Source organism: Chiloscyllium punctatum, chromosome 5 (assembly GCF_047496795.1).
Source record: "Chiloscyllium punctatum isolate Juve2018m chromosome 5, sChiPun1.3, whole genome shotgun sequence".
Lineage (NCBI taxonomy): Eukaryota > Metazoa > Chordata > Chondrichthyes > Orectolobiformes > Hemiscylliidae > Chiloscyllium > Chiloscyllium punctatum.
The window spans coordinates 96,039,758-96,065,047 of record NC_092743.1 but is presented as its reverse complement, the minus strand read 5'-3'; the positions used below and the strand labels follow the sequence as shown (position 1 = coordinate 96,065,047).

At 46.9% G+C, this 25,290-nt stretch overlaps 1 protein-coding gene across 2 annotated transcripts in view; it reads left to right on the top strand.

Moving 5' to 3' along the window:
• The first annotated feature begins 18,471 nt into the window (after window positions 1-18,471).
• Window positions 18,472-25,290, top strand: part of bloc1s5 (biogenesis of lysosomal organelles complex-1, subunit 5, muted) — a 30,042-nt gene continuing 23,223 nt past the window's right edge. The window contains exons 1-2 of one of the 2 annotated variants that reach the window (XM_072570816.1): window positions 18,472-18,768; window positions 22,653-22,735. In XM_072570816.1, coding sequence (XP_072426917.1) covers window positions 18,750-18,768; window positions 22,653-22,735 — 102 coding nt within the window. In that variant the 5' untranslated portion in view covers window positions 18,472-18,749. Of the gene's footprint in view, window positions 18,799-22,652; window positions 22,736-25,290 lie in introns of both variants that reach the window. The other variant, XM_072570815.1, reaches the window with a different exon arrangement.

The following is a 25,290-nucleotide window of genomic DNA, read 5'->3' as shown; positions in this document are numbered from 1 at the left end:
CTAAGTCTGTGATTCAATTTGGAACTAACGTCCTTTCCTTCTTGGTGGAAAAATTGATTACCTGCGAGTCAAATCCCATAATTATTACAACCAAATGGAAAGATGCAGACTTGTGTGATCAGAGTACAAATGCAGTCTGCTTCCATTTACTTTAGAAAAGTAACCATGCTATTCTGTAAATAGCAGTGAAGCTAATGAAGGTTAATAATTACAGATAATGTCACCACAGCACTGAAATTGGACCACAACTTTGCAGTAAACATTTTATTAGGATATTTTCTCTCTGGTAATTTTAGTTCCTTGCTGACTAATTCTGTCTTTCAGAAATGGTTCCAATAGTTACTGTACAATTGAGGTTAGACGAACTGGGTTGTAGTTTTCGGGTATACCGGAAAACTACAGCCCAGTTCATCTAACCTCAATTGTACGGAAGCTATTGGAACCATTTCTGAAAGACAGAATTAATCTGCACTTGGACAGGCAGAGATCAATCAAGAATAGTCAGCAAGGTTTGGTTATGGGCAGGTCATGCCTGACCAACTTGATTGAATTGTTCAAAGAGGTTTGTGAGAAAAATTCGTGAGAGGGAAATTGAGAAACAAATTTGTCAGGAGATCATGTCTCGCAAACTTGATATTGAGTTTTTTGAAGAAGTAGCATAGAGGATTGATGAGGACAGAACAGGGGACGTGATCTATATAGACTTCAGTAAGGCATTCGACAAGGTTCCCCATGGGAGTCTGGTTAGCAAGGTTAGATCTCATGGAATACAGGGATAACTGGCCATTTGGACACAGAACTGGCTCGAAGGTAGAAGACAGAAGGTGTGGTGGAGGGTTGTTTTTCATGCTGGAGGCCTGTGACCAGTGGAGTGCCACAAGGAAAGGTGCTGTGTCCACTGTTTTTCATCATTTATATAAATGATTTGGATGTGAGCATAAGAGGTATACTTAGTAAGTTTGCAGATGACACCAAAATTGGAGGTATGTGGACAGCAAAGAAAGTTATCTCAGATTACAACGGAATCTTGATGAGATGGGCCAATGGGCTGAGAAGTGGCAGATGGAGTTTAATTTAGATAAATGTGAGGTGCTGTATTTTGGGAAAACAAATCTCAGCAGGACTTATACACTTAATGGTAAGTTCCTGGGGACTGTTGCTGAACAAAGAGACCTTGGAGTGCAGGTTCATAGCTTCTTGAAAGTGGAGTTGCAGGTAGATAGGATAGTGAAGAAGGTGTTTGGTATGCTTTCCTTTATTAGTCAGAATATTGAGTACAGAAGTTGGGAGGTCATGTTGCGGCTGTACAGGACATTGGTTAGGTCACTGTTGGAATATTGCATGCAATTCTGGTCTCCTTCCTATCGGAAAGATGTTGTGAAACTTGAAAGGCTTCAGAAAAGATTTGCAAGAATGTTGCCAGCGTTGGAGGATTTGAGCTATAGGGAGAGGTTGAATAGGCTGGGGCTGTTTTCCCTGGACCGTCAGAGACTGAGGGGTGACCATATAAAAGGTTTATAAAACCATGAGGGACATGGATAGGGTAAATAGACAAAGTCTTTTTCCTGGGGTAGGGGAGTCCAGAACTAGAGAGTATAGGTTTAGGGTGAGAGGGGAAAGATATAAAAGAGACCTAAGGGGCAATTTTTTCACACAAAGGGTGGTACGCGGATGGAATGAGCTGCCAGAGGAAGTGGTAGAGGCTTGTACAATTGCAACATTTAAGAGGCATTTGGATGGGTATATAAATAGGAGGGGTTTGAAGGGATATGGGCCAGGTGCTGGCAGGTGGACTAGATTGGGTTCAGATATCTGGTCGGCATGGATGGGTTGGACCGAATGGTCTGTTTATGTGTTGTACATTTCTATGACTCTAGGTGACCAGGTGGGCAGCTGAAGGCAATACTTTTGATGTAGTCTGCTTGGATTTCAGCAAGACTTTTGATAAAGTCCAACATGGGAGACTGTTAACAAACAACTGTTAACAGTCTATTGTCAAAACAAATTTGGCAAATTGGATCCAGTATTGGCTGAATGACAGGAAGCAGAGGATGCTGGTTAATGGTTTTTTTCTGATTGCAGGTCTGTGGACAATGGGATCCCACAAGGAGCAGTTTTGGGGCCCTTGCTGTTTGCGGTTTATTTAAATTATGTGAATTTGAATATAGGAAGGTTGATCGGTAAGTTTACAGATGATACAAAAATTGGTGGGGTGGGAAATAGTGAGAGAGATGGTCTTAGATTACAGGAAGATATAGACTGGCTGGTAAGATGGACTGATCAATGGCAAATGGAATTCAATCTGGAAAAATGTGAGGTGATGCACTTGGGCAGGACAAACAATGCTTGGGAATACTTGATGAATGATAGGACCCTGGGAAGCACCAAAGATCACATCAACCTTGGTGTGCATGTACGCTGGTTCCTTAGCATATTTGGACAGGTGGATGAAGTTTTTAAGAAGGTATACATGCCTTTATTAGTTGAAACATGGAGTTTAAGGGCAGGGAGCTTATGCTGGAACTGTATAAAATGTTTGTTAGACCACAGCAAGAGAATTGTGTGCAGTTCTGGAATCTACATTCCAGGAGGAACATGATTACACTGGAAAGAGTGCAGAAGAGATTTATAAAATGTTGCCTGGGCTGGCTAGTTTTAGTTATGAAGAGAAATTGCACAGATTAGGGTTGTTTCACTTCGAGCAGTGGAGATTGAAAGGCGGCATTATTGGCATATATATAATGATGAGATGGCCCAGAGAAGCTAGAGAGAAAGAAACATTTTCCCTGTTGGAGGGAGCAGTGACCAGATTTCAGGTTAGAAGCAGAAGGTTTAGAGGGGATATGAGGAAAAGCCTTTTCACCCAGAGCATGGTAGGAATCTGGAACTCACTGCCCAGAAGGGAGGTAGACAAGCAGTAGGCTGGAAGAACACCGCAAGCCATGCAGCATCAGGAGGTGGAGAAGTTAACATTTTGGGTATAATCCTTAAGCAGAAATTCTCATAACATTTAAGAAACATTTAGATATGCACTTCTGACGGCAAGGCATACAAGGTTATGGCCAAGTGCTCGGATTGGAATAGGTAGGTGGTTGTTTCTGACCAGTTTGAACATATGGGCCAAAGTGCCATTTTTCTGTGCTATAGATCGTTATGACTCTTTGAAGTCTCCTGAAAATAGCCTCATCTGTTTCTGCAATCACTTGTGTTTACATTCCCAATAGTCAATGGTCAATGCTTTACAACTCAAAATTGGAGTGCCTTTGATCTATGTACGTGCTCCAAGACGTTAATCAGGCACGGAGCCACGCAGAGATTACAGCAGAAACCAAAGGTCTGCTCATTAAGACCATATAAACCAGGAACAGGAGGAGGCAATTCAGCCCCTTGAGCCTGCTCTGTCATTTGAAACGTCGTCTCTCCTGCTCCTTGGATGCTGCCTGACCTGCTTTGCTTTTCCAGCACCACACTCTCGACTCTGTCATTTGATATGATCACGGCTGACCACATCCTGACTTTGACTCCACTTTACTGGCCATCTTCAAAATTGTTGAATCCATTATTAATTTAAAAATCTACCTATCTCCACCTTGGAGATGATAGATTTTCAGGACTGTCTGAAAGGAGGAGAGAGAGAGTCAGAAAATCCAATGGCCACCAATGGTGCAGCAATGAAAATGACAGATGTTGGAGAGATCAGAATGGGAGTATCTCAGAGGATGGAGGGACTGCTTTTGAAAACTGAGATAGAAAGAAAAGCTGACACTTTTACTGGCACTTTTAAGGGAGGGTGGAGGGTGAAGGGGGCAGTGTGAATCAGGATTTGAGAAGGTAGAGTGTTAGATAATCTGAAGCTGACAGGATATTAAAATGGGCGGCCAACCAAGAGAACACTGCAGTAATCAAGGAACAAGAACATGGACAAGGGTTTCCACAACAACAAACTATAGTTATGCACTATAGAATGGTTAAGGGAGTGGGCATCAACCTTGGGGATGAAGTTTAATGGGTCGGTTATTCATTTTGGTTCTAAGATTAGAGAAACAGTCTTGTTAAAATGTTACAATGTGGAAAACTTGTACAAGTTTAATTTCAGAGGATTTTTCATGTGTTTGCACAGAAACCACAAAGTTAGCTGCATTTTGTACTTACATGCTAAGAAGGAAAATGGCATGTTGGTAATTATAATGGAATTGGAGTACAAGAACAAAGAGGTTTTGCTGCAAATGCACACAGCTTTGGTGAAGACCACATTTGGAATATTGTGTGTACTTTTAGTCTCTTTATTTAAGGAAGGAAATACTTCCATTGCAGATGGTACAGCAAAAGGTCCCAAAAGTGAAATGATGAGATTCTGGGTACATTGGGTCTACCTTCCCTGCGGTTCAGAAAAATTAGAAGCGATCTAATTTAACTGTATACGATTCTGAAGGAATTTGACAAGATAGACACTGAAATGTTTTCCCTGACTGAGGAATCAATCATTTAGGACTGAGATAATGAGATTTTTTTCAGTCAAAAGACCATGAATCTTTTGAGTTCACTCTACAAGACAGTTACCACAATCCAGGAAGCTGTAAACTCTCACGACTGAACCCATCCTCAGTGACTATTCAGTACTCCCTGAAGTTTCTGTTTTACAGCTGTTATCACTCAATCCTAATCTCTTTCATGGGGAAGATAACGGTGTATTGCTAATTAATGAATCGTTACAGTGCAGAAAGAGGACATTTGGTCCATCATGTCTACACCAGTTTTCATGCATTTTGACTTAGTGCCAATCTCCTGCCTTTTCCCTTGTGACCATCACCAATACTCTCTTGAATGACTGAATTCAACCTACCTCCATCACACCTCCAGGCAGTGCACTCCAGTCTGGAATATATGTGCTATACTTGCTATGTGAATAGGTTATTTACTCATCTTGCATTTGCTTCTTTTGAAATGTCACTGGAATGGTAGTCCAGAGGCTCTGGGAATTTGGGCTGAAATGTGATACCAGCAACTAAGACTGGGACAACTATCACTCATTCTTGTAAAGATCTATCTTGTTCATTAATATCATTTAGGAAAGGAAATCTGCCATCCTTATCTAGTCTGGCCTGTAGGTGACTCCACACCCATTGAGCTACAACCATATGGCTGACTCTTTAAGGTCACCTTAAATGATTGAACAAACTCCTCAGGTTAAGAACAATTAAGGATGGACAATGACTGCTGACCTGAAAAGCAATACCTACATCCCATGAAACAATGATATTTAAAAATCATTTGAACAGCTGTATTTTAGTCTTCCTTTCACATGGCTGCTCATCTTTGCTTCCATCACTATCCACACTACCTGACATAAATTCATTGCCAAGAACCAAGAAAGTCAGAATGCTTGTAGGGATTGTAACTTCACAGAATGTGAGTGCCCTTATTGGGGCTGTTAACCTGGTTCAATGAAGGGAACACTGGCTGACAGATATAAACAGGAGTGTTAGACGCTGTGTTCACTCTGAGAGATAGATCAGTATCAAGGACTCTGCACATTTCAATAAAGCGTGACTCAATGACAGGATACCGTCCTCTGTGGAGTTATTTCAGGAATGGTGTATTGTAGTTCTGAATCTCTTGCTGAATGAGGTTGAGATCACAACTTTAAAGTAGCAGAGTGCTACCTGTCAGCTCTACATGTTGGCTACATCACAATTCACAAGGCAGAAAATATATAGATACAGGAGTGTCAGATGTTCTGTTAACTCTGAGATCTGGCTCTGAGAAAGCCAGACCCGTGTTGAGTACGAAACATATATAAATAAAGGGTGACTTGCTGATGGACTCTAAGGAGGTATTTCAGTTGCAACGAGAGAAAAAATGCTCCTGAAGAAATCCACTCGCAACAGTTGTTCTTGAGTTGGGGTAAGCATTTCTGGCATCGTGCTGTTATTTGGGAATCTTGATTTGTTTGATCCTGCCTTCGAAGACTGGGCCCAGTATGCGGAAAGATACTTTCCACTTGACATTGACATTGGCAAATGACATTGGAGCAGATGAAAAGCAAGAGTAGTTTTCCTGACAACTTGTGGACCCACAGCTTTTTCATGAAGCACCAGATACTAAAACCTTCCAAGAACTAAATTCCTTACTTAGTTAAGAAATATTATGACATCCAAGTCTCTAATTCTGAGATGCTATTGGTTTTACTCGGCAGTTCGAGAACAAGGGAAACCGTGTTGAGATTTTTGACTGGGTAAAGATCATTGGGAGAAGTATGTCATTTTGGTTTAACCTTAAGTGAGATTCTGAGAAAACATTTGGTATGTGGGATTAGTGATGTGACCATGCAAAAGCACCCACTAGATGAAGCCCAAAAGGATTTCAAACAGGCACTACAACTGGCTTCAACATTAGAAAATGCAGCAATCAGAGCAGATGAGTTACATGGTATGCCAATTGAAGTGGACACACTTGCCATGCCAACTAAGCTTGGGTGACACCACTTGACTGAAGGCAATTACATAGCTTTATTGAAGACATATTCTGAACAGATGGACTCTGGGTCAGCCCACAACAAAACTCAAAACAAAGCCAAGCTGCGGTGAAACAGTTAAAAGTTTCTTCAGGATCCAGGTTGGCAAGCCATATTTGCTGCCAGTATGTGGACTTGAGACAGCAAAAGTGTCCCACTTAATCTGAACTGAGTAAGAGAACACATAGGCTGGTATCCAGAAGAGTGCACACCCTAGAAACTCCACCTACATCTGGTTTGGAACAGCTCAATTGCTCAGCAACATCAAATCAGAAATAATCAAAATAAACGTCTGGTTTATTGGTCATCAGGTTCTAACAGGGTTGAAATCTGGCCAGCTGTATAAGCGATTGCAGAATCAGTCTTCAACAAAACTCGCTCTGGACTACAGTTTGCGTAGACCTTGGCTACACTAAGAACTTACACCAGAGAGCCTTTACAGATTAAAGATACAATGTCCGTTCCAGTGTCGTACTAGAAGCAGCTGGTTCAGTTACAACAGATTGTAATAAAAGGCTTGGGGTCAAAATGGGTGGCACTGGGAAAGCAGAGCCAGTCAGGCAGCATCTGAGAGCAGGAGAGTTGACATTTTGAATATAAGCTCTTCAGCAGGAATGTGGGATGGGGGGGTGGGGGGGGCAAGGGGGCTGAGAGATAAATTAGAGGGCAATGGGGCTGGGTGTGATGGTAGCTAAGAATAGGATAGGTAGATGAAGGTCGGGTGTGATGGTGATAGGTCAGAGTGGAGGGTGGAGCAGATAGGTGAAAAGAAAGATGGACGGGATATGGTCCTCTACATTGGAGAGACAGGATGCCAGCTGTGGAACGCTTCAGAGAACAACGCCAGGACACAAGCACCAATCAACCCCACCGCCCTATGGCTGAACACTTCAACCCCCCCCTCCCACTACACCGAGGACATGCAAGTCCTGGGCCTCCTCCACCGTCAAATCCTAGCCACCCAACGCCTGGAGGAAGAACACCTCATCTTCTACCTTGGGACTCTCTAACCACATGGAATCAATGTCGATTTCACCAGTTTCCTCATCTCCCCTCCACCTACCTTATCCCAGATCCAACCCTCCAACTCGGCATCGCCCTCTTGAACTGTCTTACCTGTCCATCTTCCTTCCCAACAATCCGCTCCACACTCCCCTCCGACCTATCACCATCAGTCCCCACCTTCATCTACCTATATTCCTAGCTGCTTTCCCACAGCCCCACCATCCTCCCATTTATCTGTCAGGCCCCTTGGGCCCCCTCCCCCCACATTCGTGATGAAGAGCTTATACTCGAAACGTCAAGTCTCCTGCTCCTTGGATGCTGCTTGACCAGCTGTGCTTTTCCTGCACCATGCTTTTTGACTCTGATCTCCAGCATCTGTAGCCCTCACTTTCTCCCAGTAAAACCCAGTAACACACAAAAACCCACTTGCACACATACACATATATGTTTGTGGAGTGAATTTGTACTTGTAGAATTACATTGTACTTTGCTCAAAAACTGCATGAATCCATGTAAGACTGTTAAATCACTTTTTAGATTAGAATCAGTCTAAACATTATGGCAGTAAAAGGCTTAGGCCCAAGCCTGATGGAGCAAAATTGGTTGAGAAAGATTCATTTGATTGACCCAACAGTTTTTGATTAGAAATTGGCAGCCTAAGTGAAATCCTAATTAAATACCTGGGGTTTTTCAGAAAGGTCTAGAGACTATCAAAGGAGCCAAGGCTCCTTTGCATGCTGACCAGGAAGCGATTCCACGATTCTGCAAGGCCCGCTTGGTACTATTTGCTTTATGGGCAAAAGTAGAGGCAGAAATCAGGAGGCTGGAAAGTAAAGGAATCATCAAACTGGTCCAGTTTGTGGAACATGGATCACCAGTCTTGCTGCTTGTGAAACCCCACGGGTCAGTTCACTTGTGGGGATTTTAAACAAACTGTAAATGACTTTTTGCAGCTGGATAAATACCCAATAGAGGAGTTATATGCAAAGCAGGGGTTGAGCTGTCCTTCATGAAGCTGGACATGAGTCATGTGCACCTGCAATTGTGGTTGGACGAGGATTCCCAGACGCATACTATAATTAACACTCATAAGAGTTTGTACCTATATACGAGACTGCCATTTGGGGTATCGTTAGCCAGTGTCATTATTCAGCAGACAATGGAGAAAATTTTACAAGATCTAACTTAGGTCTCCATTTGTCCAGATGACATGCTACTAATAGGGAATGATTTAGAGATGCCGGTGTTGGACTGGGGTGGACAAAGTTAAAAAATCACACAACACCAGGTTATAGTTCAACAGGTTTAATTGGAAGCACTAGCTTTCGGAGTGACGCTCCTTCATCAGGTGGTTGTGAAGGACACAATTGTAAAACACAGAATTTATAGCAAAAGTTTACAGTGTGATGTAACTGAAATTATACATTAAAAATACTTTGATTGTTTGTTAAGTCTCTCATCTATTAGAATGACCATGATAATTTCACTTCTTTCACATGTAAATCACAAAACTTTTTTTTAAAAAATTACATTCTCAGGTTAACTGTAACAATTGGTGTCAGCGCAGATATGATGTTAAGATGTTGGAGGTGTTAGCCCCCTGTGTTCCCTGTCTATGCCATAATGTTTAGACTAATCTAAAAAGTGAGTTAACAGAGTCTTACATGGATTCATGCAGTTTTTCAGCAAAGTACAACTTAACTCTACAAATACAAATTCACTCCACAAACATATGTGTATGTGTGCATGTGGGTTTTTGTGTGTGTGTCTGTCTGGGGTGGAGGTTTGTGAGTGTCTGTGAGAGAGACTGTATATTTGTGTCTGTGAGTGTAAAGTGGTCTAAGTCTGTGAGAGGGTGCATGTGTGAGTGTGGGAGTGTGTGTGTCTGGTGTGTGGGGTTGTGAGTGCCTGTGACAAAGAGTGTATATGTGTGTGAGAGTGTAAAGTGTCTAAGTCTGTGAAAGGGTGCATGTGTGAGTGTGGGAGTGTGTGTGTCTGTCAGAGTGTATGTGAGTGTCTGTGAGTCTGTGTAGAGGAGTGCCTGTGTGTCTGTGTCTGTGTGTGTGTGTAGTGCAATGGTGGTCACCTGTAGTATGACATGAACCCAAGGTCCCGGTTGAGGCCCTCCCTATGGGTACCAAACTTAGCTATCAGCCTCTGCTCGGCCACTTTTCGTTGCTGTCTGTCCCCAAGTCCATCTTGGAGAGTGGTCAGCCAAAGGTGTGGAGATAGATACCACCATTACGGGTGGGGACACCTTCCACTATGTACGTGGCATGTACTCATGCAACTCAGCCAACATTGTCTATCTCATACGCTGTAGGCAAGGATGCCCTGAGGCATGGTACATTGGGGAAACTGAGCAAAGGCTACGGCAACGGGTGAATGGGCACCACACAACAATCAACAGACAGGAGTGTTCTCTCCCAGTTGGAGAACACCTTTAGCAGTCCAGGACATTTGACCTCGGACCTTCGGGTGACCATTCTCCAAGACAGACTTTGGGACAGACAGCAGTGAAAAGTGGCCGAGCAGAGGCTGATAGCTAAGTTTGGTACCCATAGGGAGGGCCTCAACTGGGACTTTGGGTTCATGTCACACTAAAGGTGACCACCATTGCACTATACACACACACACACACACACACAGACACTCCTATACACATACATGCTCACAGACACTCACACACATTCCTACACTCACATATGCATCCTCTCGCAGACTTAGACACTTTACACTCACATACACATATACACTCTCTCTCACAGACACTCACAACCCCCCACCCCAGACACACACACACACTCCGACACACATACTCCCACATGCAGCCTCTCACAGACTTTGACACTTTACACTCACACACATATATATACTCTCACAGACACTCACAACCCCCCACCCTAGACACATACACACACACTCCCACACTCACACATGCACCCTCCCACAGACTAGACCACTTTACACTCACAGACACACATATACACTCTCACAGACATTCACAAACCCCCATTCCAGAAACACACACACATACACACATATACGTTTGTGGGGTGAATTTGTACTTGCAGAGTTACATTGTACTTTGCACATAAACTGCATGAATCCACGTAAGACTGTTAACTCACTTTTTAGATTAGAATCAGTCTAAACATTATGGCATAGACAGGGAACACAGGGGGCAACATCACAACATCTTATCTGCGCTGACATCAATTGTTACAGTTAACTTGAGAATGTAACTTTTTAAAAAATGTTTTGTGATTTACATATGAAGGAAGTGAAATTAACATGGTCATTCTAACAGATGAGAGACTTAACAAACAATCAAGGTATTTTTCAATGTATAATTTCAGTTACATCACACTGTAAAGTTTTGCCATAAATTCTGTGTCTTACAAACTCCACAACCACCTGATGAAGGAGCGTCGCTCCGAAAGCTAGTGTGCTTCCAATTAAACCCGTTGGACTATAACCTGGTGTTGTGTGATTTTTAACTGTTGGACTATAATCTGGTGATTTTTAACCATTAACAGGGAAGACCAGTAAAGAACACTTGGAGACCTTGGAAATAGACCTTGTATGATTCCTGAAGGTGGGTGTATGCCTTAGAAGGAAAAATGTGTGTATCAGACCCCAAAATGACCTACTTGGGATAAAGAGTCAAAAAGACTGGGTTACACCCTTAAGAAGTGAGAACAATCAAAGGTGCCTCAGTTCACACATCTGTACCAGAAATTGGGTCTTTCCTTGGATTGGTGAATTTATTACAGAAAGTTTATATGTTACCTGGCCTCCATCCTGGCACTCTTACATCTTGAAAAAGGATCAGTCTTGCAAATGATCTCATAGCCAAAATGTAACCTTTAGGGAAGTGAGGAAGCAGCTATCATTGTCTAAAGTGTTAGCACACTATTATCCCAAGCGAGATCTGGTGCTCACATGCAATATCTCCTCGTACGGTATTGAAGTAGTGTTGGGTCACAGATGCTAAAAGGAGAGGAATGCCCAATAGAAAATGGTTGCATGACTTTGGCTGATGTGGTGGGCAAATATGCCCAGATACAGAAGGAAGGTTTGGCAGTCATATTTGGTATAAAGAAGTTCCACTAATACCTTTACAGATGTAAATTTATAATAGTAACAGACCACAAACCCCAACCAGAGCTATTGAAAGAGGACAAGGCCATGTCACCCATTGCTTCAGGTTGAATTCAGTGGTGGACTCTCATTCTAAGTACATACAATTACAAGTTTGAACACCATCTGGGAGGCCATGTAGCAAATGCAGATGCCTTGAGCTGCCTCCCACTGGCAGATATACCACCATTGGTGCCGCCATGGGAAGAATCCATTCTGGTTTTAAACTTTCTGGTCACCCTTCCAGTCACCGATGACAATGTCAGACTGTGGCAACAAACAGATCTAGTCCTGGCAAAACTAAAACAGTTGGTGGTGATGAGGGAAACAAAAGGGCCATCACAACCCAAATTGAAACCTTTCCAAATTGAGACCAGATCAACATACAGCACCGCATATTATTAGGGGAGCAAGAGTGATTGTCCTGAGCAAATATCGCTACCAGATACTGGTTGAACTCCAACAGGGTCATCCAGGGGTTTCCAAAATGAAGATATTGGCGAGAAGTTATGTCTGGTGGCCAAGATTGATGTGGACATAGCCGCATTGGTGGAGTAGTGCCCAGAGTGCCAACAAAGACAAAAGTTACTGCCAGCAGTTACCCCACATTCATGGGAATGGTCAGGTAAACCATGGACTCAATTAAATGCCAACAATTAGAGTCATAGAGATGTACAGCACGGAAACAGACCCTTCGGTCCAACCCGTCCATGCCGACCAGATATCCCAACCCAATCTAGTCCCACCTGCCAGCACCTGGCCCATATCCCTCCAAACCCTTCCTATTCATATACCCATCCAAATGCCTTTTAAATGTTGCAATTCTACAGCCTCCACCACATCCTCTGGCAGCTTATTCCATACATGTACCACCCTCTTTGTGAAAAAGTTGCCCCTTAGGTCTCTTTTATATCTTTCTCCTCTCACCCTAAACCTATGCCCTTTACTTCTGAATTCCCCATCCCAGGGAAAAGACTTTGTCTATTTATCCTATTCATGCCCCTCATAATTTTGTAAACCTCTATAAGGTCACCCCTCAGCCTCTGGCACTACAGGGAAAACAGCCCCAGCCTGTTCAGCCTCTCCCTGTAGCTCAAATCCTCCAACCTGGAAACATTCTTGTAAATCTTTACTGAACCCTTTCAAGTTTCACAACATCTTTCCGATAGGAAGGAGACCAGATATTCCAATAGTGGCCTAACCAATGTCCTGTACAGCCGCAACACGACCTCCCAACTCCTATACTCAATATTCTGACCAATAAAGGAAAGCATACCAAACACCTTCTTCACTATCCTATCTACCTGTGACTCCACTTTCAAGGAGCTATGAACCTGCACTCCAAGGTCTCTTTGTTCAAAAACTCTCCCCAGGACCTTACCATCAAGTGTATAAGTCCTGCTAAGATTTGCTTTCCCAAAATGCAGCACCTCGCATTTATCTGAATTAAACTCCATTTGCCACTTCTCAGCCGATTAGCCCATCTGATCAAGATCCTGTTGTAATCTGAGGTAACCTTCTTCACTTCCACTACACTTCCAATTTTGGTGTAATCTGCAAACTTACTAAGTATACCTCTTATGCTCACATCCAAATCATTTATTTAAATGACGAAAAGTAGTGGACCCAGTACCAATCCTTGTGGCACTCCACTGGTCACAGGCCTCCAGTCTGAAAAACAGCCCTCCACCATCACTCTCTTCCTAGTCATGTGGACGCCCACTCAAAGTGGTTGAACCAACATTGAGTTAATTCATAAAACACTGGTAAGATGATAGAAACAGCTGAAAGCATCGATTACAATACTCAGATGTATTGATAACAGATAACTGGCCATCATTCACCAGCAGGGAATTTGAGTACTTCCTAAGTCAAATATCATTGACAATGACAGCTCCAAACCATCCATTGTCGAATGGTCTGGCAGAAAGAGCATTCCAAACTTTGAAGACAGCCTTAAAGAAACAGCTCATCAATGTCATCAATTGATACCAAACTTTCCCATTTCCTATTTGATTAATGGATCATGCAACTACAGGGATAGCTCCAGCAGATTTGTTAATGCACCAGGTTAAATCTGATCTTCCCAGACCTGAGGAGGAGTGAGTGAAATGGCATCTGGAACTCTAATGGCAGACACACTCTTCTAAGCGAGACAGTCAGGTTACTTCAGGGGACTAAGTGTGGTGTTGAAACCACAGAGATGGCCCTGCATGGGTGAGAGGCATTGTTGATGCGAGGTCAGGTCCCCATGCCACACAAAGTTTGAATAGATGAGGCTGTCCTGAACAAGCACATGGACCTCATGAAAGCTGCAAAATTGTAAACTGGATGTGAGCAAAATGTGTGCCTGGTCCCTCAGAACAGCCGATAAGGCTGTCGGAATCTGTGGGTTCACTCTCTTTGTCTAGCGTCAAAGAAACCTCAGAGTCTGAGATCGACACAGTGAATGTTGCAGCTTCGACACCTTTACCACCTGTAGAAGAGAATGAATTTCTTCCAAATTGCTCCAGTTGAAAAAGGCAGGCTATGTTCCAGTACACACTGCCAGAATCCGAGGCTGAGTCGGAGCAACCAGACCTGGTGTGAAAACTCCCGTAGGAGAGGCTACAAGAAAAAGAATTGGCTTACCTCCCTGGACTTTAAAGGGTAGAGTTGTAGCAATTGTAAAGAAGTCAGCCCGTGAACCTCTTGAAATATGAGTTCCCTGTTTTGGGCTGTTAGTCTGATGTTTATCATGTGTAAATGAAAGGTGACTTGCTGATGGGATACCAGCCTCTGTGGCTCTATTTCAATACCCATGTGCCAGAAAAAAATAATTTGACTGCCATTAGGTTCATGCCCAAGTATTCAGTTACCACCTCTGATTGCATAAATTCCTGTAAGTGTCACCAAATGATGCCTTGTCCTGTCTGCCTTTGTTTCCATACAGCGAGGAATTTTTCTTTGCAAATTAGTGGAAGACTTCAAACAAGTTTTGATAGGCATGGTTTAATTTTTATTTTCCCTGTGGTTTTTCTCCCTTTGTTCCTCACAGCCATGTCATGGAGCTGAATCTTGAATTCCTGCCAACTTTAGGTGAAACCTGGAAAATTGGTACCTGTAGCCAGGGAAGTGGTCAAGTCTGAGGATAAATTGTTGTAGCCACCATGGGCAGAGGTTGGAATCTATCACCCAGTACGAGTAACTCTGGCTGAGTTGTTTGTGCTGGGCCAATTCTGAGCATGATTAAGCATCAACCAGGTCGCATGGACCAGTCTGGTCGAGGATGACAGATTTCATTCCTTGAAGGACAATGTGGCCAGCATCATGGTATGATATGGAGATGCCGGTGTTGGATTTGAGTGTACAAAGTTAAAAATCACACAACATTGGGGTGGCACAGTGGTTAGTACTGCTGCCTCACAGCGCTAGAGACCTGGGTTCAATTCCTGCCTCGGGCTACTGTCTGTGTGGAGTTTGCACATTCTCCCTGAGTCTGTAAGGGTTTCCTCCTGATGCTCCGGTATCCTCCCACAGTCCAAAGATGTGCAGGTTAGGTGAATTGGCCATGCTAAATTGCCTGTAGTGTTAGGTGAAGGGGTAAATGTAGGGGAATGGGTCTGGGTTGCTCTTTGGAGGGTTGGTGTGGACTTGTTGGGCTGAAGGGCCTGTTTCCACACTGTAAGTAATCTAATCTAATATACCAGGTTATAGTCCAATAGGTTTAATTGGAAGCACTAGCTTTCGGAGTGCCGCTCCTTCAGCAGGTGGTTGTGGGGGACACAATCGTAAGACACAGAATTCATAGCAAAAGTATACAAAGTGATGTAACTGAAATTATACATTGAAAAATACCTTGATTCTTTGTTGAGTCTTTCATCTGTTAGAATACCACGATAGTTTCACTTCTTTCATATGTAAATCACAAAACTGTTTTTTTTTAAAATAACGTTCTCAGGTTAACTGTAACAATTGGTGTCAGCCCAGATAATATGTTGAAGTTGTTAGCCCTCTGTGTTCCCTCTGTGCCATTATGTTTAGACTGATTCTAATCTAAAAAGTGAGTTAACAGAGTCTTACGTGGATTCATGCAGTTTTTGAGCAAAGTACAATGTAACTCTGCCAGTACAAATTCACCCCACAAACGTTTGGCCTGATATAATTCAAGCGCTCGAATAGAGATAGGAACACAACTTGAGTACTAGGTAAAAACAATGACTGCAGATGCTGGAAACCAGATTCTGGATTAGTGGTGCTGGAAGGGCACAGCAGTTCAGGCAGCATCCGAGGAGCAGTAAAATTGATGTTTCGGGCAAAAGCCCTTCATCAGGAACTAAGGCAGAGAGCCTGAAGGGTGGAGAGATAAGTGAGAGGAGGGTCGGAGTCGGGAGAAATAGCATAGAGTACATAAACCTATTGTACATGGGATCTCCAGCTTCTGTGGCGACACTACGGATTTCTTACAGAAACTCAGCACCCATGGACCAGTCGAACTGGGAACATTCCTCGTCACAATGGACGTTTCCGCACTCTACACCAGCATTCCCCACAATGACGGCATCGCGGCAACAGCCTCAGTACTCAACACCAACAACTGCCAGTCTCCAAACACCATCCTATAACTCATCCGCTTTATCCTCGATCATAACGTCTTCACCTTTGACAACCAATTCTTCATCCAGACACACGGAACAGCCATGGGGACCAAATTTGCGCCCCCATATGCCAACATTTTTATGCACAGGTTCGAACAAGATTTCTTCTCTATGCAGGATCTCCAACCGACATTGTACACCAGGTACATTGATGACATTTTCTTCCTCTGGACCCATGGCGAGGAGTCACTGATAAAACTACACAGTGACATCAACAAGTTTCATCCCACCATCAAACTCACCATGGACTACTCTTGACTATCTGTCTCATTCTTGGACATGTGCGTCTCTCCATCAAGGACGGACACCTCAGCACCACACTCTACCGCAAACCCACAGACAACCTCACAGTGCTACACTTCTCCAGCTTCCACCCAAAACATATTAAAACAGCCATTCCCTATGGACAAGTCCTATGCATACACCGGATCTGCTCAGATGAGGAGGAACATGATGGATCCCTGGAAGTACTCAAGGATGCCCTCACAAGAACGGGGTACGATGCTCAACTCCTCGACCACCAGTTCCGACGTGCCACAGCAAGGAACCGTAATGACCGTAATGACACGTGCTGCAACTGACAGGGTACCCTTCGTTGTTCAGTACTTCCCAGGGGCTGAAAAACTATGCCATGTTCTTCATGACCTGCAACACATTATCAATGAGGATGAGCACCTTACCAAGACCTTCCCCACACCTCCACTACTTGCCTTTAAACAACCACCAAACCTCAAACAGATCATTGTTCGTAGCAAACTGCCAGGGTCTCAGGACAACTCCATACAACCCTGTCACGGTGGACGCTGCAAGACGTGTCACATTGTGGACATAGATACCACTATTACAGGAACACCTCCCACCTTGTACATGGCAGGTACTCATGTGACTCAGCCAACATTGTCTATCTTATACGTTGCAGGCAAGGATGCCCGGAGGCATGGTACATTGGGGAAACCGAGCAAAGGCTATGACAATGGATGAATGGGCACCACACAACAATCAACAGACAGGAGGGTTCCCTCCCAGTTGGGGAACACTTCAGTGGTCCAGGACATTCAGCCTCGGACCTTCGGGTGACCATCCTCCAAGGTGGACTTCGATACCCATAAGGAGGGCCTCAACCGGGACCTTGGGTTCATGTCACATTACAGGTGATTTCCATTGCACTACACACACACTCTCACATACACACGGACATAGGTACACACAGACACACACACAGACACCCACACACACCCTTATAGACACACACACTCCCACACATGCACCCCCTCACAGACTTAAGACACTCTGCACTCACTACACACACACATACATACACTTTCTCACACTCACAACCCCCACCCCAGACAGACACACACAGAGACAGACAAAGACCCACATGCACACATGTATTTTGTGGGGTGAAGTTTTTTGTACTTGCAGTTACATTGCACTTTGCTCAACAACTACATACGTTCATGTAGAACTCTGAGCTCAAAAACTGCATGAATTTATGTAAAACTCTGTTATCTCACTTTTTAGATTAGAATCCATCTAAACATCATGGCATAGACAGAGAACACAGGGGGCTAACACCTTCAACATATTGTCTAGCTATCACCATTGTTAACAGCTAACCGGAGAATGCAACTTTTAAAAAAAGTTTTGTGATTTACACATGAAAGAAGTGAAACTATCACTGTATTCTAACAGATGAAAGGCTTAACAGACAATCAATTTTTCAATGTATAATTTCAGTTACATCACACTGCAAATTTTTGCTATAAATTCTGTGTTACGATCGAGCCCTCCACAACCACCTGATGAAGGAGCGTCACTCCGAAAGCTAGTGTGCTTCCAATTAAACCTGTTGGACTATAACCTGGGGTTGTGTGATTTTTAATAGAGTACAATAGGGGAAGGGATGAAGGTCGGGGGGGGGGGGGAAGGGTGGAGTGGAAAAGAAGATAGGCAGGTAGGACAAGTCATGGGGCCAGTGCTGAGCTGGAAGTTTGGAACTACACAACTTGAGTCCGTTCGGCCCCTGCCTGAACCCTATCCCGCCTCCCCCTATCGGCAATGCATTCCCACTGCAGGGATGGGGAGACGGCATCAGCCAATCACCAAACTCCTATTTGTACCTGGCAAAACAACCAATCGGCAACCGTCTTCTATCCAGGTTCTCCACCAATCAACATCAGAGTAACTATTATTGTCCGTGTGTAGGAAGGAGGGGGGTGTGTGAACGATTTAAAACGTTTGAAAGAACCGGGACACGTTTCATTTGTTCTGACTCTGAGTGCATTTTTTTCCGCCCTCCCCCCTCCAAGTTGCGGTCAGTGTTAATTGGCGCTTGATGAGGTTTCCCCCCCCCTCCCCCGGAACCGTGTTGAACACTCTCCCTCTGCACCTCCCCGCGGCTGGGCCGGTGGTTCTGGCCACGAGAGCAGCGGATCGGCGGAGCCGGAATGGAGCGCGCGAGGAGAGGTCAGAGTTCATCGGGGGGGGGTCACGTAGGTGAGGGGCTTCTACGTTTGTGGGGAGTGTGAGGTCGGTAAGAGTCAGGTCAGTGGGGGTTTGTCTGGGCGGGAAGGGCGTGGGGGGTCGGAGGAGGGGGGTAGCGAGATGAGAATCAGCATTGGTCAGGGGGTTCTGGGGAGGGTCAAGTCGGTGAGGGTCTGTTGGGGGGGGGGGGGGGTTGGTCAGTGACGGGCTCTGTGTGGGGGGGTTGGTTTCTGTGGGGGGGGTTTGGTTTCTGTGGGGGGGGCGTTGGTCTGTGGGGGCGTTGGTCGGTGAGGGTCTGTTGGGGGGGGGTTGGTCGGTGAGGGTCTGTTGGGGGGGGGTTGGTCGGTGAGGGTCTGTTGGGGGGGGGTTGGTCGGTGAGGGTCTGTTGGGGGGGGTTGGTCGGTGAGGGTCTGTGGGGGGGGGTTGGTCGGTGAGGGTCTGTCGGGGGGGGGGGTTGGTCGGTGAGGGTCTGTCGGGGGGGGGGGTTGGTCGGTGAGGGTCTGTCGGGGGGGGGGGGTTGGTCGGTGAGGGTCTGTCGGGGGGGGTTGGTCGGTGAGGGTCTGTCGGGGGGGGGTTGGTCGGTGAGGGTCTGTCGGGGGGGGGTTGGTCGGTGAGGGTCTGTCGGGGGGGGGTTGGTCGGTGAGGGTCTGTCGGGGGGGGGGTTGGTCGGTGAGGGTCTGTCGGGGGGGGGGTTGGTCGGTGAGGGTCTGTTGGGGGGGGTTGGTCGGTGAGGGTCTGTTGGGGGGGTTGGTCGGTGAGGGTCTGTCGGGGGGGGGGTTGGTCGGTGAGGGTCTCTGTGGGGGGGGGTTGGTCTGTGGGGGGCGTTGGTCGGTGAGGGTCTGTTGGGGGGGTTGGTCGGTGAAGGTCTGTTGGGGGGTTGGTCGGTGAGGGTCTCTGTGGGGGGGCGTTGGTCTGTTGGGGGGGGTTGGTCGGTGAGGGTCTGTTGGGGGGGGGTTTGGTCGGTGAGGGTCTGCTGGGGGGGAGGGGTTGGTCTGTGGGGGGCGTTGGTCTGTTGGGGGGGTTGGTCGGTGAGGGTCTGTTGGGGGGGGTTGGTCGGTGAGGGTCTCTGTGGGGGGGCGTTGGTCTGTTGGGGGTTGGTCTGGGGGTCTCTGTGGGGGGGCATTGGTCTGTTGGGGGGCGTTGGTCGGGGGGGTTGGTCGGTGATGGTCTGTTGGGGGGGGTTGGTCGGTGAGGGTCTCTGTCGGGGGGCGTTGGTCTGTTGGGGGGGGTTGGTCTGTTGGGGGGGTTGGTCGGTGAGGGTCTGTTGGGGGGGTTGGTCGGTGAGGGTCTGTTGGGGGTGTTGGTCGGTGAGGGTCTCTGTGGGGGGGCGTTGGTCTCTGTGGGGGGCGTTGGTCTGTTGGGGGGGTTGGTCGGTGAGGGTCTGTTGGGGGGGTTGGTCGGTGAGGGTCTCTGTGGGGGGGCGTTGGTCTGTCGGGGGGGCTTGGTCGGTGATGGTCTGTCGGGGGGGGGGTTGGTCCGTCGGGGGGGCTTGGTCGGTGATGGTCTGTCGGGGGGGGGGTTGGTCCGTGGGGGGGGGTTGGTCGGTGAGGGTCTCTGTGGGGGGGGTTGGTCGGTGAAGGTCTCTGTGGGGGGGGGGTTGGTCTGTGGGGGGCGTTGGTCTGTTGGGGGGGTTGGTCGGTGAGGGTCTGTTGGGGGGGTTGGTCGGTGAGGGTCTGTTGGGGGGGTTGGTCGGTGAGGGTCTCTGTGGGGGGGCGTTGGTCTGTCGGGGGGGCTTGGTCGGTGATGGTCTGTCGGGGGGGGGGTTGGTCCGTGGGGGGGGGTTGGTCGGTGAGGGTCTCTGTGGGGGGGGTTGGTCGGTGAAGGTCTCTGTGGGGGGGGGGGGTTTGGTCTCTGTGGGGGGGGGGGTTTGGTCTCTGTGGGGGGGGTTTTGGTCTCTGTGGGGGGGGGGGTTGGTCTCTGTGGGGGGGGGGTTGGTCTCTGTGGGGGGGGGGGGTTGGTCTCTGTGGGGGGGGGGTTGGTCTCTGTGGGGGGGGGGGTTGGTCTCTGTGGGGGGGGGGGTTGGTCTCTGTGGGGGGGGGTTTGGTCTCTGTGTGGGGGGGGGGTTGGTCTCTGTGGGGGGGGGGTTGGTCTCTGTGGGGGGCGTTGGTCTGTGGGGGGGGGGTTTGGTCGGTGAGGGTCTGTTGGGGGGGGGGTTGGTCTCTGTGCGGGGGGGGGTTGGTCTCTGTGGGGGGGTGGTTGGTTGGTGAGGGTCTCTGGGGGAGGTTGGTCTCTGTGGCGGGCGTTGGTCGGTGATGGTCTCTGTGGGGGGGGTTGGTCGGTGAGGGTCTCTGTGGGCGGGGTTGGTCTGTGGGGGGCGTGGGTCTGTCGGGGGGGGGGTTGGTCGGTGAGGGTCTGTCGGGGGGGGCGTTGGTCTGTGGGGGGCGTTGGTCGGTGAGGGTCTCTGTCGGGGGGGTTGGTCGGTGAGGGTCTCTGTGGGGGGGGGTTGGTCTCTGTGGGGGGCGTTGGTCTGTTGGGGGGGTTGGTCGGTGAGGGTCTGTTGGGGGGGTTGGTCGGTGAGGGTCTGTTGGGGGGGGTTGGTCGGTGAGGGTCTCTGGGGGGGCGTTGGTCTGTGGGGGTCTGTTGGGGGGTGGTTGGTCGGTGAGGGTCTCTGTGGGGGGGGGTTGGTCTGTTGGGGGGCGTTGGTCTGTTGGGGGGGGTTGGTCGGTGAGGGTCTGTTGGGGGGGGTTGGTCGGTGAGGGTCTGTTGGGGGGGGTTGGTCGGTGAGGGTCTCTGTCGGGGGGCGTTGGTCTGTTGGGGGGGGTTGGTCTGTCGGGGGGGAGTTGGTCGGTGATGGTCTGTCGGGGGGGGTTGGTCGGTGATGGTCTGTCGGGGGGGGGGTTGGTCGGTGAGGGTCAGGCGGGGGGGGTTGGTCGGTGAGGGTCTCTGGGGGGGGGGTTGGTCGGTGAGGGTCTCTGTGGGGGGGGTTGGTCGGTGAGGGTCACTGTGGGGGGGGTGGGGGGTTGGTCGGTGAGGGTCACTGTGGGGGGGGGGGTTGGTCGGTGAGGGTCACTGTGGGGGGGGGGGGGTTGGTCGGTGAGGGTCACTGTGGGGGGGGGGGTTGGTCGGTGAGGGTCACTGTGGGGGGGGGTTGGTCGGTGAGGGTCACTGTGGGGGGGGGGTTGGTCGGTGAGGGTCACTGTGGGGGGGGGTTGGTCGGTGAGGGTCACTGTGGGGGGGGGTTGGTCGGTGAGGGTCACTGTGGGGGGGGGTTGGTCGGTGAGGGTCACTGTGGGGGGGGGTTGGTCGGTGAGGGTCTCTGTGGGGGGGGTTGGTCGGTGAGGGTCTCTGTGGGGGGGGGTTGGTCGGTGAGGGTCTCTGTGGGGGGGGGTCGGTGAGGGTCTCTGTGGGGGGGGGGTTGGTCGGTGAGGGTCTCTGTGGGGGGTTGGTCTGTGGGGGGGGGGGTTGGTCGGTGAGGGTCTCTGTGGGGGGGGGGTCGGTCGGTGAGGATCTGGTGGGGCAGGTCGTTCGGAGAGGGTCGGGGAGTCTCTGGTCGGGGTGGGGGCGGGGGAGGGGGAGGGCCGGGTCTGGGGTGGGGGGGGGGTGTCTTGTCGGGGAGGGCCTTGGGGTCGTTTGTCGGTTGCGGGTTGGGTGGTAGGGGTGAACGTTGGTTAGGAATCTGGCGGATGGTATGTCGATAGGGTGTCTAGTAAGCCAGTCATGGTTGTCATTAAGTGTATTTGGTGTAGGATATGGGAAATTAGTTCCAGACCATCTGACCTAACAACATAAACTCTGTCTTTGACTATTTTCTGCTCTCTCTTTCTCGCCCTTTATTTTCTTCTGTCTCTCACTCTTGCTCCTTCCTTCATCTTGTTTCATTGTGTGTAATCAGTCTAAATTTACAGAAATTTTCGTTACTCTTGCAGATTTGAGTGAGATTCATTCCAGGTTATTTGATCATAGACCCATCATTCAGGCAGAAATTCGCTATTTCATTAAAGAGTTTGAGGTCAGTACACCCATAAGATAATAAGTGAACAATGTGTGCAAACTAAAATGGACTTCTCTGGCACTGACTCCATTTGTAATTTCTTGCTCCGTTTGTGTACTTCTGCCTTTTTTTAATTAAAAAGGCTGTTCACCTGATGTTAACCTGCCATATCTACGTAAGAATAAAACTGCTGCAGAGGTGCTGAAGGTCTGAATTTTTTTAAAAAAGTAATGTATTGGCAAAATTCAGCATTGCTGGCATCAGCTGTGGAAGGAGAAACTGTCAATATTTCGTGTCCAATAAGACCCTCTCCTGTGGAAATAAGGTGTGTTATGCTGTCAGGACAAGATTTGATAGGCAAGTGGAAGGATAATTAGATATCAAAGGTACTATAGAACAAAAGGCAAAGGATATGGCAGCTGACATATATTCAAATGCTACTGTTGTTCTCATGATGTATTTTAGTTTGGGTGGTTCACCTCAGCAATCTTCCTTTGTCAGTGCTGAGTGTACACTTTATCACAGCTGAGAGGTCCAATAGCACAGTGCCTGTCTTCTGGTTGATTTGGAATTCATGCTTAATGTAGTCAGAGTTTTGGAATTTGTGCTCCAAAGCTGCTCCCCTTAGGGAAAGCAGCTTTGATGATATTAAGGATGTTATCTATTTTTGGAGTTATGCATTGCAGGGTAAGCAATTTGCTTCATAATTATTTGTGAGTTTCTGCAGCTTTTTACCCTTTGCGTAATGAAGCAAAATTGATTCGAGCTGGCTCTCTTGGACTTTTTGTTGAGTAGGGCATGAACCTGGAAGGGTTAATAAAGAATTTTTTGCATCATGACAGCTTTTTGCTTTCTTTATTCTGTCATGGGATAAGGGCATGCTGGAAGTGCCAACACTTGTTGTCCATCCCTAATTATCCTTGAACTGAGTGACTCACTAGACCGTTTCAGATGACAAATCAATCACATTACAGAGTGAATGAAATTGTACGTAGACCAGACCAGGTAAGGGCAACAGGTACTCTCTAAAAGCCATTCGTGAACTAGATGCGTTTTTCCAACAATCGATATTCTTACGGTCACCATTATATTTCTGATTTCTTGATTGATAATTAACTGTGTCAGCTGGGGTTTCAAACTGTGCCCCGAAAGTACGGTGTTGGGCTGGTGCCTCTGGATTGCTCGTCAACTGTCCTTATGATTGTGTTATCCTTGTGCTCAAAACAGTCTGAACATAGTGATCAGCATAAAACCGGGAACGCTGTCTTTGTTTCTTTTAATTAGTAACTACTTAAATTTAAAAGTTACAGCTGGGACTGTACTACAGAAACTTCACAGCTCTGGCCTACCAGCTATTGTGTTATTTAATGTACTGAATAAATAACAGACCGCATGCACCAGATTTTACTTCAAAGCCTGTGGTGATCTTAAATGAATAGTTGAAAGGCTGTCAACCCTGGTGAGATTAGGAAGTGTAAAGGCAGTTGTGATTTGTGTTCCCAAATTACTTATTTTCCTTTGGGAATTATCAGTAATGATACTTTCAGATACTTTGTCATACTTTGAAATGCTGTCTATGGTGAAACAGCCTTCCATCAGTGACCATTTGCATATATACTTCCATTTTAAAAAAAAATAATTTTGATGTGCTACCAGTAAGTTATATGGTGAACATGGTAGGAATGGTTTTCAGAAGCAATTTTGGAGGAAAAGGAGCAATAACAAAAATACCATTTTCTGTCATCTTAATACACGTTAATCCTGTATTCATCATGGGTAAGAACCCAAAACTGAGTACTTAATCCTGAAATACAATTCTCTTTCTAAATGAAAGCATGAGAATAAATATTGAACATAGAAGTGTATAGCATATTTGGAGGCCATAATGCCTATGCCATCCCTTTTGAAAGAGTTAACTAATTAATTAAACTTGTCCTACCTTTTCACAATTGCTCTTTTTTCCCTTCAAGTATTTATCAAATGCTCATGTTCTATTGAATCTGGTATTACTGCCCATTCAGCAAGTGCATAATGTATACCCATCTGCATTTTTCAGAAGAAACTATTCCCTCATGTTACCTCTGACTTAAGCTAACCACCTTTTATATCTGTGTTCTCGGGTTGCCCACCCTTCTGTCGCTGGAATAGCTTTCACTATCGTTTATGGAGGGTGACCACAAACTTGTTTGATCATTTGTGGATGTGACATTGACCTACCCTTCTTTTCATTTTGTGAAACCTCTTTTCAATCCTCATGGGTTTACTCATAACAGTCATAGAGATGTACAGCACGGAAACAGTCCCTTTGGTCCAACTTTTCCATGCCAAGCAAATATCCTAACCTAATCTAGTCTAATTTGCCAGCACTTGGCCCGTATCCCTCCAAACCCTTCCTATTCATACACCTGTCCAGACACCTTTTAAATGTTGTTATTGTCCCAGCCTCCACCACTTCTTCTGACAGTTCATTCCATACATGCACCACCCTCTGCATGAAAAGATTGCCCCTCCGGACCCTTTTAAATTTTTCCCTCTCGCCCTAAACCTACGCTCTCTAGTTCTGGACGCCCCCC